Genomic DNA, 14121 nt, shown 5'->3' on the forward strand with positions numbered 1-14121 from the left:
CATATCTCGGGACATCTCCTATATAAATGGATCATATCTGATATTATGCAACAATTCACATCCTCGTTTCTTGATGCTTTTCAATGTCAATTGAATAAATTCAAGTAAAACTTTCACCAATTTACTACTTGGAAATCTTTTCTGCACTCACTAAATTCAGCTAGTGAGAAAGGTTGCATTTATCTTTGAGATCATTTCATCACACATGCATTTCAATCAGGGAAGCAACCAAGATTCATCCACAAACAAAATATTATAACTATTCAAAAAATCTTTGGATGCCAAGGCATTTATTCACTTGTTTGGGTATTGTACCTTAGGGAATATTTACATTCCTTCCATTAACTCTATCATTAATATGTCTTTCTAGCTTATTTTGTAAGCAAAGGACGTAGGGACAAGGTTCTGGCTACAGGAGATTCACTAAAAAGTATATTTTTATGAATTCCTTCTTTTTGTTTACATCTAATATATACATACCTTTTAAACATGAGGTGATATTTGAAGTGAGATTGGATGTTTAGAGTCGAAATCATGCACATAATATATAGCTTTTGTGGTGGAAAGGGGTTAATCAATATGCAAATTACTAATGGTATCAAGTTCAATACAAATCCATGAAATCATTTGAAACAAGTATTGTCAAACATTTAGGCATTTCATTTTCCCTTAATTTTATTTATTTTTTTTTTTTTTGGGGGGAGGCAGCCTTCTTTTTGAGCAGAGATTGGGGGTTACACTATAATTTCTTCCTACCCCCCTTCCATATCCTCAAACTCAAGACCATATTTCTAAATCATTTATTTTGCTGATGTTTTCTTAAAGCTGAAGCAAGGAGCATGAAGAGGAGGAGAAACAGAGCTTTTTTTCAACTGATCAAGGAGGGGATTTTTCTTTTAATTTCACGGGAGCATTTGGTTCATGTACAAATTCCAAAATGCTTGGATTTGCATTCCTTTCATATAAGTACATATCTTTTCATAAATCACATGCAAACTTGATATGACGTCAAATGAAATCAACAAAAATTGAATTTAACATGTCATATCATATTATATCATGCATATTGATCAACTTCTTAAATTCTGCTACAAACTTTAAGATCAACTTCCTGCCACAATGGAATTATGATATTCTTTGTCTGAAATCCAAACTACCTGCTAAATCTCGTGTCCCAATTCCAAAAAAAAATATCACTTCCCTCATCTCAACCATATTACCATTAATAATAAAATTTTGAAATGCCATGTAATATTTTTATTCATTACTCTTAAATCAATTTACTTGCTTGATTAGCACAAGAATTTGGTTTCCCAGAACAATTAGCATTTCATCATAACTACAATTTGAAACAAGTTTAATTTGGTCAGCTATGCAGTAAAAGCTTAGCACAGTCCTTTAAGAGAGTTTATGGGGAGTTTTAACCAAAAGCTTTCATAAACATATCCCCATGAAATAAAGGTTAATGATAAGTAGCTAAGCTTTTAATATAGTACAGGCCCTCTTCATGTTCTTTTTTATTGTATCGTTATTTAGAATGTAACAAGTTGTAATTCATATCATATTTTGATTATTTCATTAACATATAGTTTTGGTTGGATGACCAGCATGATGATAAATTGATATTCAAACACAGACCGATGCAATAAATCCCATGCATGACTTTTTATTGTTTACATGCAACACGCCAGCAGCACCATGCAACATACCTGTCGTGGTCGTATCTGTCGTGTTCCTTCTCTACCAGATGGTATCGGGCACGGAAGGCCACCAGGTGGGCGTAGTAGGCAGGGGCGGGGATGGAGACACTACGGGTGCAGCGTACATAGGTGTGGCACAGCTGGTAGGTTAGACATTGGAGTTCGTCCGCCTTGAACCCGTTGTCGTCCCAGAGGACGTGGTAGTGGGAAGGACGACTTGTACCCTGGGAAGACCAACAAACACTAATCAGTTACGTTCAGATGTTAACACTCCGGGCGAGTAGTTAATAAAGCTGTTCACAAGTTACAAAAGGACTACACACATGACTATCACACTGTTAATCTACGGCAAGTCAATGCTAATCTGATGAAATCCTGCAGAAACTTGGGGCCCGTTTCTCAACACCTGGACAAGTTAGTCATATCTTTATCCACAAACCATAGAGTTAGTTCCAATCTTACTAAACCTGTTTCACGAAAGGCTTCCTAACTAAAATACCTTGATATCGATACTATCGGTAAAAAGAGCAGACGAGACGTAGCCTAAGTCACAAAATAGCATAATTTTCAAAAAGAAAAATTAAGACAAAATTGCAAATATTGTGATGAATTGGGAATTAAATCTTTTATAAATAATATCACAGGTAAATTATGCATCATACATACTTAGACCATGAAGACTAGGGCATTCAATTGCTGAAAAATGGAATTATGAATAATTTATTTCATGACTAAAAAATCACATGTGGACGTTGAGATGGGTACCCCCGGGATATCCAATCTTAATAGTTTACAAAAGTAAAACCATAACGGTTTTATTTGTAAAATTATGATAATTATACAATGTTTTACGATTCCAAACATCATCAAAATATAGTATAACATTTTTTTATAAATCTTTGATACCGAAACTTACGATTTGACAAATTATATGCATATTAGAGATTAGAATTTATCCAAATGTCAGGAGGGTCTGAAAACGACAAATACAAGTCCAGTTATGGATGGCCTGGCATGGTAGAATTTGTATCGATTTATTATTTTACTATTTCAAAATGAATGGTTTTGTGGCGTTTTACCAACAATTTTCATAGTCACTTTGAATTACAATGATCATTGAATGCATTATCCCACTTATTTTGGGATGTAATTTCAACCTCTATGATTGATTACGTAAGATTATAATTTTCAGATTTCTCGGCACTTTTGCATGTCATAGTCTACCCACGTGATGCCACTACGTCATTAGGAAAGAAGTTATGACAGGTACGGAGATGTCATAAATATTTAGTGAGGTTGTTGTACCCGATCTTGGTAAAGAGGGCTTCGTGAAAACAGTTAGCGGACAAGTAGCTCACTATCTCCGATTTAGTCAAGAAGTTAGACTTATGACGGTGTTGAGAAACAGGCCCCAGTATTCAAAAGCTAAAGTAACAACAAAACGTTTGTGAAGATGAAAATCTCTATTTGTAAGAACATTACCAATTTGATGAATCTATTTAAGGACTTTGCACTAAGAATATTGACCCTTTCTTGTCATAATTTATACATCCACATGTAGCCAACTTAGCACTACCAAGGCTCCTTTTATAAAGACTTGCGATTGATGATTGATGACATTTTGTTCAAGACTCACATCACCACTGGATAGAGACAGCAACGCAAAATCTTTGAAGACAACAAGTTTGAATTATAGGGACTTGTACAGTTTGCAGTAAAAAATTCTCCAATAGCTAATGGGTGATAAGAAATAGTGAATTCAGACAATGTGAGTTACATACCTGAATACCTGCATGACTGCACAGGTAAAAATCATATTCTAGAGGATGGGTGATGCCACTGTCAACGGTAGTACCTGCTGGAATATTACCACTCCTTCCAATCTACAGAAGAAAAGAGAGAGACAAGCAAAATGAAACACACTGACAGAGATGACAGACAATAAACATCCATCCATCCAATATTCCATCATTCCACTTACTTGTTCTCTTCTCTCAGCACAGAAGAGCCTGGTATGATGTCTCTTCTGAACAATAATGAAAATTATATCAACTTCCACTGATATCAGTTCTACTATCCATCTATCAAATCCTTCCTCCATTCATCCATCATTCTATCTTTCCACTCACCTGTTCTCTTCTCTCTGCACAGAAGAGCCTGGTATGATGTCTCTTCTGAACTACAATGAACGTGATACCAGGCTCATAACCTTCTTCCAGTGACCTACAGGCATCCCTGATGGCATTCATCTCATTGGCAAGAACCTAAAACATGAATAAAATTGAAATAATCACAATAATATGATACTTATTCCTGGCATTCCAAGGTTAAATGCATGATTTCAATTTTCCTCTGTAATTTTAATTTCCTCTTTTTTGTTGTGGCAATGCGTACTTGTATTATGAATGTATACATCTCCATCACAAAGTGACGGTTTCTCTTTTGTATTTTCCTATTATCTGGCCCCTCTCTTTCATTGATACAGTCACCTTTCTTTTTCATTTAAAATGCTTGTCTCTTTCCGCAAACTGTACGTCATTCCATTTAGTCAAGTATATCTTAATATTCAGCTTTCTCATGTAATGTAACTTATGTGTTAAGTTGGATAGGAACTTATGAATTGTACCTGTTCAATCAATATATTATAAACATGTATAATCAGCCTGCCTATTGCCAGTGAAGGGGAGATTGTCCCATCATCACTGGTAGAGGACCTAGGTTTATTGTACCCTCTCTATTTTGATTATGAAATAAAGATGATTTGTATATATTCACAAGGCCACCATATGATTATCAAGCTCAATCGCTCACAATTGCAGTCACCTGCATTCATTTAAATTATCATTCTGTTTAATGAATATTTTACAGTTTGTTCATTCATTGCTTGTATATTACAATTATTGTATTATTGATTCATGCATATAACATTTGAATATGTTACCTTGTATACTGTCAGATGTAAATTCAGAAATAAAATCAATGGTATTTTGTATTTCTTTTTGCCAAATTCCTACCCACTTCCAAGGGGTTATGTGGGATTATTTGCTCTAGCACCTCTAGTAATTTACAAGGTAACCTGATTGTATATTCATTTCTTACTGAAGATAATCCAGCAGTAATAATGCCTTGGCACCCACAAAACAAAGGCACAAAACGTGCCCAAGGGCCAATGTTGATTAGTGATTTGCAATAATTATCATATTATAGACATCTTTTTCTACGTAATAAGAGTTGCTCATCAATCATTTCAACTCTGAGCAGAGGAGCATAGATATTTGACATTTCTCAAGCAGAAACCATCAGATTGTCTCACACTGCATTTCTATTCACAACAAATAACAGCTATTCCAACTGAGAGCCCACCTGTAAGAACTGGCCTTCACTGACTCCATCTCTGTACATGATGATCCTTGCTGGCTTGTATCCTGTTGACCTATAGAACTCAACGAGAAGTTCCTTGACCATGGTCATTAAATCCTGGATGATCTCCACACGGTGGGTCTGAATCCGGACGCTGGCGCAGTACCGGCTAGGATGGCCGTCCATACTACCTACAACCTGTTTTGTCCAGGGGAAAAATAAAAACATTTAAACAAATATCTTAAATACATTACTTACATACAAGTAGCATAAATGAAATTCCCATGATACTATACTGGCCCTACATGCTTCCAAAGAAAATTTTGAAGTATTCCATGAATAAATGTGCCATAAATTATATTTTCATGAAACTATACTAACCCGATATGCTTCCAACGAAAATTGTAAATATTCCATGAATGAATGTGCCATAATTGATATTACCATTAAACCATACTAACACTACATGCTTCAAAAGAAAAGTTTCATTTAATTCATAGCTTATAGCAAAGTTATCATTGCAGCATGCATTCAGGAGTAACCACTTGATAGTTGTCATTTGTGTTGGATATACCAAATGAAAAAGTTAGAGAAAAAAAAGTGGGTGTTTTTTTTTTCGTAATGGGGGGGGGGGGACATCTTACTGAATTTATGCTTGGCTTGCAGTGCAATCACCGACTTTGTGTCTATGGCCCATATTCTGAAATCGGGTTCAATTTAAAAGCTATTGGCCTGTATTCTGAAGTCAGGTTTAACTTAAACCATGGTCTAACTCTGTGCTAAAATTATGGAAAGCCAAATACGTCACATTTCCCTTAAATTGTATGTTTACTGTACTCTTTCCTAGCTCGTAAATGGTGGAGAAAGCTATCTTATCTCTCCTTCTGAAGCAGTTCAAAATTATTTGAGAGAAGAATTATCTAACACATTGAAATTATACTTTTAGAGATTTATGCCATTATTGGCTCTCCATAGTTAAACCATAACTTTAAACCAGGGTTAAATTTAAACCCGACTTCAGAATACGGGCCATTGGAATTTAACTATGGAAAGTCAATTGTGACGCATATCTCTTAACAGTTAATGTTAAATTTGTCAGCACATTCAGTGCTCAGTGTATTCATAGCTGCCTGGAATCACTGAAGTATTTTTCTTCATCATAAAATCATACCATAGAAACAAGATTTTGATATTTTTTGGCTTCCCATAATTTCAGCAGAGAGTTTAACTGCACTTCAAAGTATGGATGTATATGTGCATAATATTGGTCAGCATATTCCATTTATTCTTACATAGGGCTTTGGGTTTAGAACAATGCAAAAACAATGATTATAGAGTAAATTTGATGTTAGAATTTACATGTGGCTTTTTAATAAACAAATTTTTTTCTATAAAACCAGTTGTTGCCAGACCAAATGTAATAAAACCCTGATTTGAAATGAGTAAATTGCATGTGAATTATAATTTGCTGACAGATAAAAGACCTTGTGAAAAGCATGGGAAAGGTAACAGAGCTATATCTCTGGAACATGTCCAAAAAAGTTATCCTACCACAAACAGTCATTTTACTTTGCCGGATAGGGAAAATACGATACTGACTTTACCATATAAAGTGTTTGGTAATCAAGAGAATACAATTTCATGTCAATAATGACCTCTGTGCACTTTGACCTTTTACCTTATGACCCCAAATTCTAACCAGATCGTAGTTACTCCACGTCCATATTTCAGCAAAGTTTTAAGTTGATACCTCATTAGGTTCTCATGTTATAGTGAGAACAAGAAAGCATATTACAAAGTTATCATTAAAGCATGACCTCTGAAAGGACCTCTATTTACACTGACCTTACTCCAAAAACAAATCAGATCATCGTCTAATTTGCATATAACTCAAGGTTATTGGTGATTCATCAAAAATTTGTTCAACTATGAGAACGAAAACAGGGCAGGAGGACGGACAAATAAAAAGCATAACGCCTCCAGGTTCACAATTCAAAATTACAGAATTATGAATCACCCTCAGGGAATCAGGGAGGACAGACAGTAAGGGGAGAAGAGATAGGAAAAGAGAGAGAGAGATGGGTGGAGAAGACAATTTCCACATGTAAACATTCACATATTCCACTCAAGGGGGAAGTATAGATAGCCAAGGAAAGAGTGACAAAGAGAATGTGAATTTTTTTAGTGGTGGTGAGTGAGGCATGACACATGAACACACACACACCTCAACACACCCTATCATACACATCCTATCAAAATAGAGAAAAGAATCAAAGAAAGAGAAAGAGAGAAAGGGGAAATGAACTGAACAAAGACACTCTCACAAACATGGACATACATAACACCCACATCAAGAGTAATATAACACATGACAATTGAAGAAGTGTTAATGAGAAAGGTGTCCCTCATGTGCAGCCGTGTAAGGAGGTTAGACTCATAACACACGCACACAGATGACTTACAGCCGCGATAGAAGGTTTCTTATCATCACCGGCTGGGGGATGCGTAACATCAGCTCCGCAAAAGATGACAGGCTCGCTAAATATGCGGGGTCTGAGTTTTGAGATAAAATCGGGGAGGTGTGTTGGAGGAAGGGGGTTGGAACAAACAGTAAAGGGCATGATGCAGACAAGAGAAATACCATACACCAACAACTTACAGCGGCAATAGACGGTTTTGTATTGTCGCCCGCCGGAGGGTGCGTAATGTCGGCTCCCATAAATATGACTGGTGCTCCGAAGACGCGCGGCCTGGGGAGATATTTTCACGAAAATCATTAGAGCAAACAGTTTGCCAAAAGTGGGCTGAGAATACAGTCAAACCCGTCTTTGCTGCTACAACCATTTCTCTATGAAGGTCAAATGTGTATTGTGGTTACATATTTGTTTTCTCTTGGTAAAAAGAAGCCCATTTTGCAGAAAAATATCCCTAAATGAGCATTGAAGAGAACACTTTAATTCTAAACACTTTACAGACAGGTGTAACTGTATTCCAGTCCTTATCTCAACCTTCACTTATTAGGTATAAAGAATATCTAAAGCTGTAAAGATTTACTTCATAGTCTTGAGAAATTAATACTTCTATTTTAGAAAAGAAAGATAAACTAATGGATTTTCTTTCATCATCCAAAATATTGAATATTATAACTAGCACTGAAAAACTTAAACATCAATCAATATTAAGAATCATCGCTTATTAACAAGTTAACATTATCAGTTAAAAAAATGAAGAAGCTTCAGAAGATGTTTGTTTTTACAATTTCAAACACCTTATGCCCTGAAGATCTAAAAGCTAAAATCTTTTTCTATAAAAACATATTTTTGGCTCAATATTAATACACTGTTCCTTTTCTGAAATTGCTGAAGATGATTTGAAAAGCCCTTTCGTTCACTTACCTAATGTTAGGAGCCAAGATATTGTTGACTCCACCCAGTTTGACGTTGATCTTAAGACATAGATTGGAGAGGGTTTGTGCCGTGGTTCTGTTCACATTCTTAACTTGTACACACTGTGTTGCTATACCCAACAGAGTGTCACCGACTCTCTTCACTTCAGCTGTAGAAAATATAGAGAGAATACAATCAAGAATCTATTGATGTTACAGAGGTAACATAGTGGATAAAGATACCACATATAATCAACTGGATAGCTGGGGTTATGATGACTAAACAATAGCCAAGACTGCAGGTAAGCTGTCTGGATATTGCCAGATGACAGTGATGCACTAAGCACTAACTCGGTGTGAAATTTCATTACTTTTTATCAGAGAAATTTCTAATTTGTAACAATCTGGGAATTTCAGTCATTTTAACTGAAGACATTGGTGCCGATGGTGGTAGTGATTCCTTATACAGAGGGTGTAAGTAAGAAACCAGAGGAGTTAAGGTTTTAAGTCCTCTCCAAGGGACAGGGTGGTGCGGGAACATGCCTTTCCCAAGGGAAATGATACATACAGTGGGAATTGAACTTGGGTGACTGAACTGCAAGATCATTCTCATCACATTCTCAGACACCTGGCCAAAAAGCACTCAAACAAGAGTCAAGCCAACTTTATACTCACCGTAGACGGGTGTCTTTCCCGGTAGTACAACGATGATGAGCTGGAGTTTGGGCCACATCTTCTTGAGATGTCTGAACATGGGTTCCACCTGATCGGCTCCAACTGCGTACTTGCAGAAGCATGGCTGAAACTTGATAGGCATGCCGGCATCGTTGGAGATCTTCTGGAGCTGAAGTGTGAAATTCCTACAGATGAACAATAAAATAAGATATACATACAGTATCATACAGAGTGAGAACATCCCTTATGAATACTACAGAGATTTTTATGAAGCTAGGATATGAAATTCTTACAGACAAATAAACAGATAGACAATAAAAGCATTCAGATATGAATATACAGTATCCAACAAAAATAAGTACAGCCCTCATAAATAAAATGGAGATTATTCAAAAGCTAAAGTGTGAAATTCCTACAGCCAAATACACAGACGCCAACTGAAGCATTCAGAAATGAATACACAGTATCCAACAGAAATAAAGTACATCACTTGTAGATACGATGGAGATTATTCTAAAGCTTAAGTGTAAAATTCCTACAAACAAATACAGATGGACAACAAAAGCATGAAGATATGAATATACAGTATCCAACAATATAGTAAAAGGACTTACCTGAGAGCTTCTTCCCTGCACTGGTGCTGGGGTGCAAAGCAAGCAATGGCCCAGACTTCAATCTCAACACCATAGTGGAACTGTTTGCCTCTCATGTCCCACACGCCCTGGTTAGGGACAGCTTGTTGTGGCTTGTTCAGCTGCAAAGACAAGTTTCATTGGGGTTTCAGATGAACAAATAGTTGGCTTTGAAAACATACAAACAAATGATGATAATTTGATGGTGACACGACAATTGCTCCTGGCTTTATTTTGTCTAAGATATAGGGTTAGGGTTGCACTGAGGATTTCTTTTAGGTTTGGTTTTAAATCCAGGGTTGAAGTTGGCGATTCCTTTAGTATGACTCGTTTGCCACCATTTTTGTTGGGGGGGTGGGGGAGGGGGCAAACACACGACAATCCTACATCAGAAATACAAGTAGCACACTTAAACCTTTCACCAATCTATAAACCACTTAAGGGAATTCAAAAAGAATTGTAAACAGGTGATTAGTTGATACTTTGAGAAAATGTATTCAAGGAAAATAGATGCTTTGGTCTTCATGGAAAAATGATGCCATCGAACTTTGAAGGCTAAAAGGAGGTTGAATTACTTCCTTACCTTTCCGCCATATTGGATCTTTGGAGCAGGTAGGACTCTTCCCTCTATGGTCACCATTTCATTACTTATACTCAGTCCAAACTGCCTCACATACTGGTCATTGTTGAAGTTAGCTTTATGCACCTGCAAGAAAAGTACATATAGAGAGACATTCAATATTGTATTTGGCCATGTACATGCACTCTGCCAATCAAACATGGGGAACAGTTATAACATCTATTTTGGCACACTTTAGAGAACAAAGTGAGTGTTCTCAGAAAAACTATACAAAAAACCCTCTTCTTTTTTAGCAGGAGTTCCCACATTTATTGCTACATAACAATACAAATTCACATTACAAAATAATTAATCAAATTATAAATGTGACATTGAGATAACAATGAATTATGGACAGAATTCATATACATGTTCATGTAAAAAAAAAATTAATATTACTAATCAGAATGGTCATAATACTCACCAGACTCTTGATTTCTTTTTCTCTATCTGGAGCTGATCTGGCAGTAGCCTGTGAAAATAATAAACAACAAAGATAATTCAAGCAACATGTTCTACACAATTAAAATATAAAAGAATGTCTATAAACATGATAACAATAACACACTAATCACTTTCATTGATATCGTGGAAAATACATGCGATACATCCATGACTACAGAATAACACTATAATGAATAGGCTTTAAAGACTACAGTTCTTAAACCTGGACTATTCGAAGGCCATTCTAATTTTTTTTTCCGACCATGTTTCTAAACCCCACACTATTTGCTAGCTGGGGTTCAGCCTAGCTAGGTTTAATGCCGTAACCAAGATTATTGCACAGCTTATGAATATTGATGATTTTGCCAAACATTGCATGAGTAAAGTGATAGTTTAACTTCTATTACTCTGTAACGATTAGTGCTTAGGCCCGACTAGCACCACAAAAGCCAGCTAACCCTGCTTTTTAGCAGGACCAGATAGTACTAATGTACTATTCACTGTGCTAGCTCACTTTGGTAAAATGTAGTCTGAAACCGAAGTGGAAGTTATTATATTATCCTTATTATTATCATTTAATAAATTAGCCAGAATATCTCGAATCAAATAAACAGGAAAGAAGATTTAAATTTTGCACTGTTTGGCAGATCATCACACCCTTTGACCTGACAATGAGACTATCATAAATGTCAGAGAAGATAGTTTTTCACACAGGACACTTTGCTAAATCTATTACACACTGATTCAAGGAGAGCTAGGTTAATGTTGATCCGATCAATCTCATCTGTATGGAAATCCATCAATGTCGTATTTTTTTTCTACAGGAACTTTGCACGATGTCCTTTGTAAACAAAGTGAAGCACACTTAATTTTCAAGAAAACAATGAATGTAAGAATATTCAGTATATCTAATGTATTTAAGATGTTGACGTTGCTGGCATTCCATAGTTATGATTGATTTGATAAATCATAGCCCTTGTTAAAATGGGGCCCTGAACACCCAATGGGAATATGCCAAAAGAGGGCGCTGCAGTTTTTACAAATCGCTGCTGACGATTATCATCCTATCCTATTACCTTGATCATGGTTGACGTCTGCAGGTCAGTGAGTTTCTTGATACAGCGTTGCCCAGCTACAATATTGCAAACCTGGCAAGAATAATTTCATTAAAAAAGAAAAAGAAATAATATCAATATTTTTAAAAGAATATGATAAACAATAAAACAGAAATTTTCATTAAGCAGTCAATTTCCTCTTACATAAATCTAGATCCAACTTGAGGACAAATTTTAGGCTAATCAATCTTGCATGAGGACAAATACAGACAACATTAGATGTACATAGAGGACATGCTTCTCTATCAAAAACATCATCTTTGATTGCACAAATAAGAGGGTACAGAAACATCTTTATCTTTAATTGCATAAGTGTTATATGTAAAACAAAAATCACAAGTCATTATAAATTGAAAGGGGACTTGACAACATATTATCATTATTAAATGATTTCTGCCCCCCCCCACATATTCAAAGAATCGATTCATGAAATGCAAGTAGTCAATATTTTGAATGGTCCATTGCTTTAAGAGGGGTATGACTTACCTCTAGAGGTAGGTAGGTGTGACGCTGCTCCTGTCCAACCTGCAGACAGGGGAGATGAGGGTATCTGAAAACAAATAATAATAAAAAAATTGAAAATTAGATATATTTCTATAACAAGTAGAGCAAGGGGACAATTAACAGCCACCACCCTGGTGACATTGAAACAGGCAAAAAACATTATTTTGGGGGCTTCTTTTCATAACCTACTGCTTAACCCTACTCCATTGTATAGGCTTTAACATTAAAGTGAATGCAGGTTTTCCACAGCTATTTTGAGCTTTTCAGGGGCTATATTGTCCAGAGCCCCCTGTACTTTTTCCCCTGCATTGAAACTTCAAACATTTACTCTTTTCTAAATATATGATTTAACAATTCAAAGCCACGAAGGGTCAAGGCTGTGGATTCCCTGTTGATTTATATCAACGCCAATCTTTTTGGCCTTGGGAATTTTTAGTACTCGTTTCATTTTTTTTCCTAATTGAGCTGTACTAAAGAATGTGCCTATAGCAAAAAGGCCCTACCAAAAATTAAAGAATTTTTCAAAAAGAAAGCAGGGGTAAGAAAAAATCCTAAATGACCTTTGAACTTGATTATGTGACCTGCAACTCACAATGATCAGTGATACTTGATTACCCTTACATCCAAGTTTAATGAAATAGATCCAAGACATTTAAAAAACTTAACCTTGGAAAGATTTTCATATTGACAATGGCGCTAGCGCCGGCACCTGTAGTCTCACTCTCTTAAGCAGGCAAGACAAAAATCACATTTTTTTTCTTGATATTTAAACTAAAATTCCAACAATTATGAACTCTAAATGGAACTCTGGCCAAAACAAAATACAATAAAAAAAAATACAAATATAGCTTATCTACTTTTATCTTAAACCTATCTCATGCTGTACACTATACTTTACACTTTAATCTTTGATTCAAATCTAATTAGCATAAATTGCTTGAAAATACAGCCCACTAGCATACTATCACCTATTCATGCCAGCCCCCCCCCCAAAAAAAAAGGCTGACATATATAGATAATTAACAAGGTCAGCATAAAGGTTAGCTGAGGTTATGATATGTTGTAGAGTCCTGTGCTGTACATGTTTATTGTTATGTTGATGTGGTGACATCATCATGTTATGACATCATCATCATCATCACATAATGTTATATGCGTCTCTCTTTACACTGACCTTGATTTTTTAAAGAGAGAAAGAAAAATTCAAACTCGAGTACTTACAGTACAGGCCACTAAAAAGCTCCATAGAATTTATATACAAGGATATTATATCAGTCATTATTTGAACTGATATTTGCCAGACGTCGCTTGTTTTCTAAATGTAAAAGGAATAACAAACCTATCTCGGGCTGCTCAGACCAATATCACATTTTCAGTAAAACTACTGTACACAAACCTACAAAAAGATCCTGTGGGATTATAATATTAAACAATGCAAATACTTAGGGTTTTTTTACTTACTGCAAAATGAGATTGTGCCTTTCTCTGAAGTATTTTGCTACTGTGCATTCCACTGTTTGACCATTCTCAAGTTGCCATGGAAACCTGGATGAGAAAATAAAAGCACACAATCAACCATCCATACATTTTAAGAAACCATCATTACTGATTTTCAATTACTGTTGATGCAAGCTAATGCAAATCCTTGTCTCTGATTGGCTGAGAACAAATGGGTATGAGAAAATCA

At 35.8% G+C, this 14121-nt stretch overlaps 1 protein-coding gene across 4 annotated transcripts in view; it reads right to left on the reverse strand.

Annotated features, from left to right (window-relative positions):
* LOC121418932 (protein argonaute-2-like) overlaps window positions 1-14121 on the reverse strand; it is a 42359-nt gene that overhangs the window by 11551 nt on the left and 16687 nt on the right. For 3 of the 4 annotated variants that reach the window (XM_041613178.1, XM_041613169.1, XM_041613152.1), the window contains exons 8-20: window positions 13896-13979; window positions 12417-12480; window positions 11892-11963; window positions 10796-10843; window positions 10336-10458; window positions 9735-9874; window positions 9121-9305; window positions 8456-8615; window positions 7523-7613; window positions 5064-5258; window positions 3830-3964; window positions 3482-3583; window positions 1710-1924 (exon numbers count right to left, since the gene is read on the reverse strand). In XM_041613178.1, the coding sequence (XP_041469112.1) occupies window positions 1710-1924; window positions 3482-3583; window positions 3830-3964; window positions 5064-5258; window positions 7523-7613; window positions 8456-8615; window positions 9121-9305; window positions 9735-9874; window positions 10336-10458; window positions 10796-10843; window positions 11892-11963; window positions 12417-12480; window positions 13896-13979 (1614 nt within the window). Of the gene's footprint in view, window positions 1-1709; window positions 1925-3481; window positions 3584-3829; window positions 3965-5063; window positions 5259-7522; window positions 7614-7719; window positions 7811-8455; window positions 8616-9120; window positions 9306-9734; window positions 9875-10335; window positions 10459-10795; window positions 10844-11891; window positions 11964-12416; window positions 12481-13895; window positions 13980-14121 lie in introns of all 4 variants that reach the window. The other variant, XM_041613161.1, reaches the window with a different exon arrangement.

Source organism: Lytechinus variegatus, chromosome 1 (assembly GCF_018143015.1).
Source record: "Lytechinus variegatus isolate NC3 chromosome 1, Lvar_3.0, whole genome shotgun sequence".
Classification (NCBI taxonomy): domain Eukaryota; kingdom Metazoa; phylum Echinodermata; class Echinoidea; order Temnopleuroida; family Toxopneustidae; genus Lytechinus; species Lytechinus variegatus.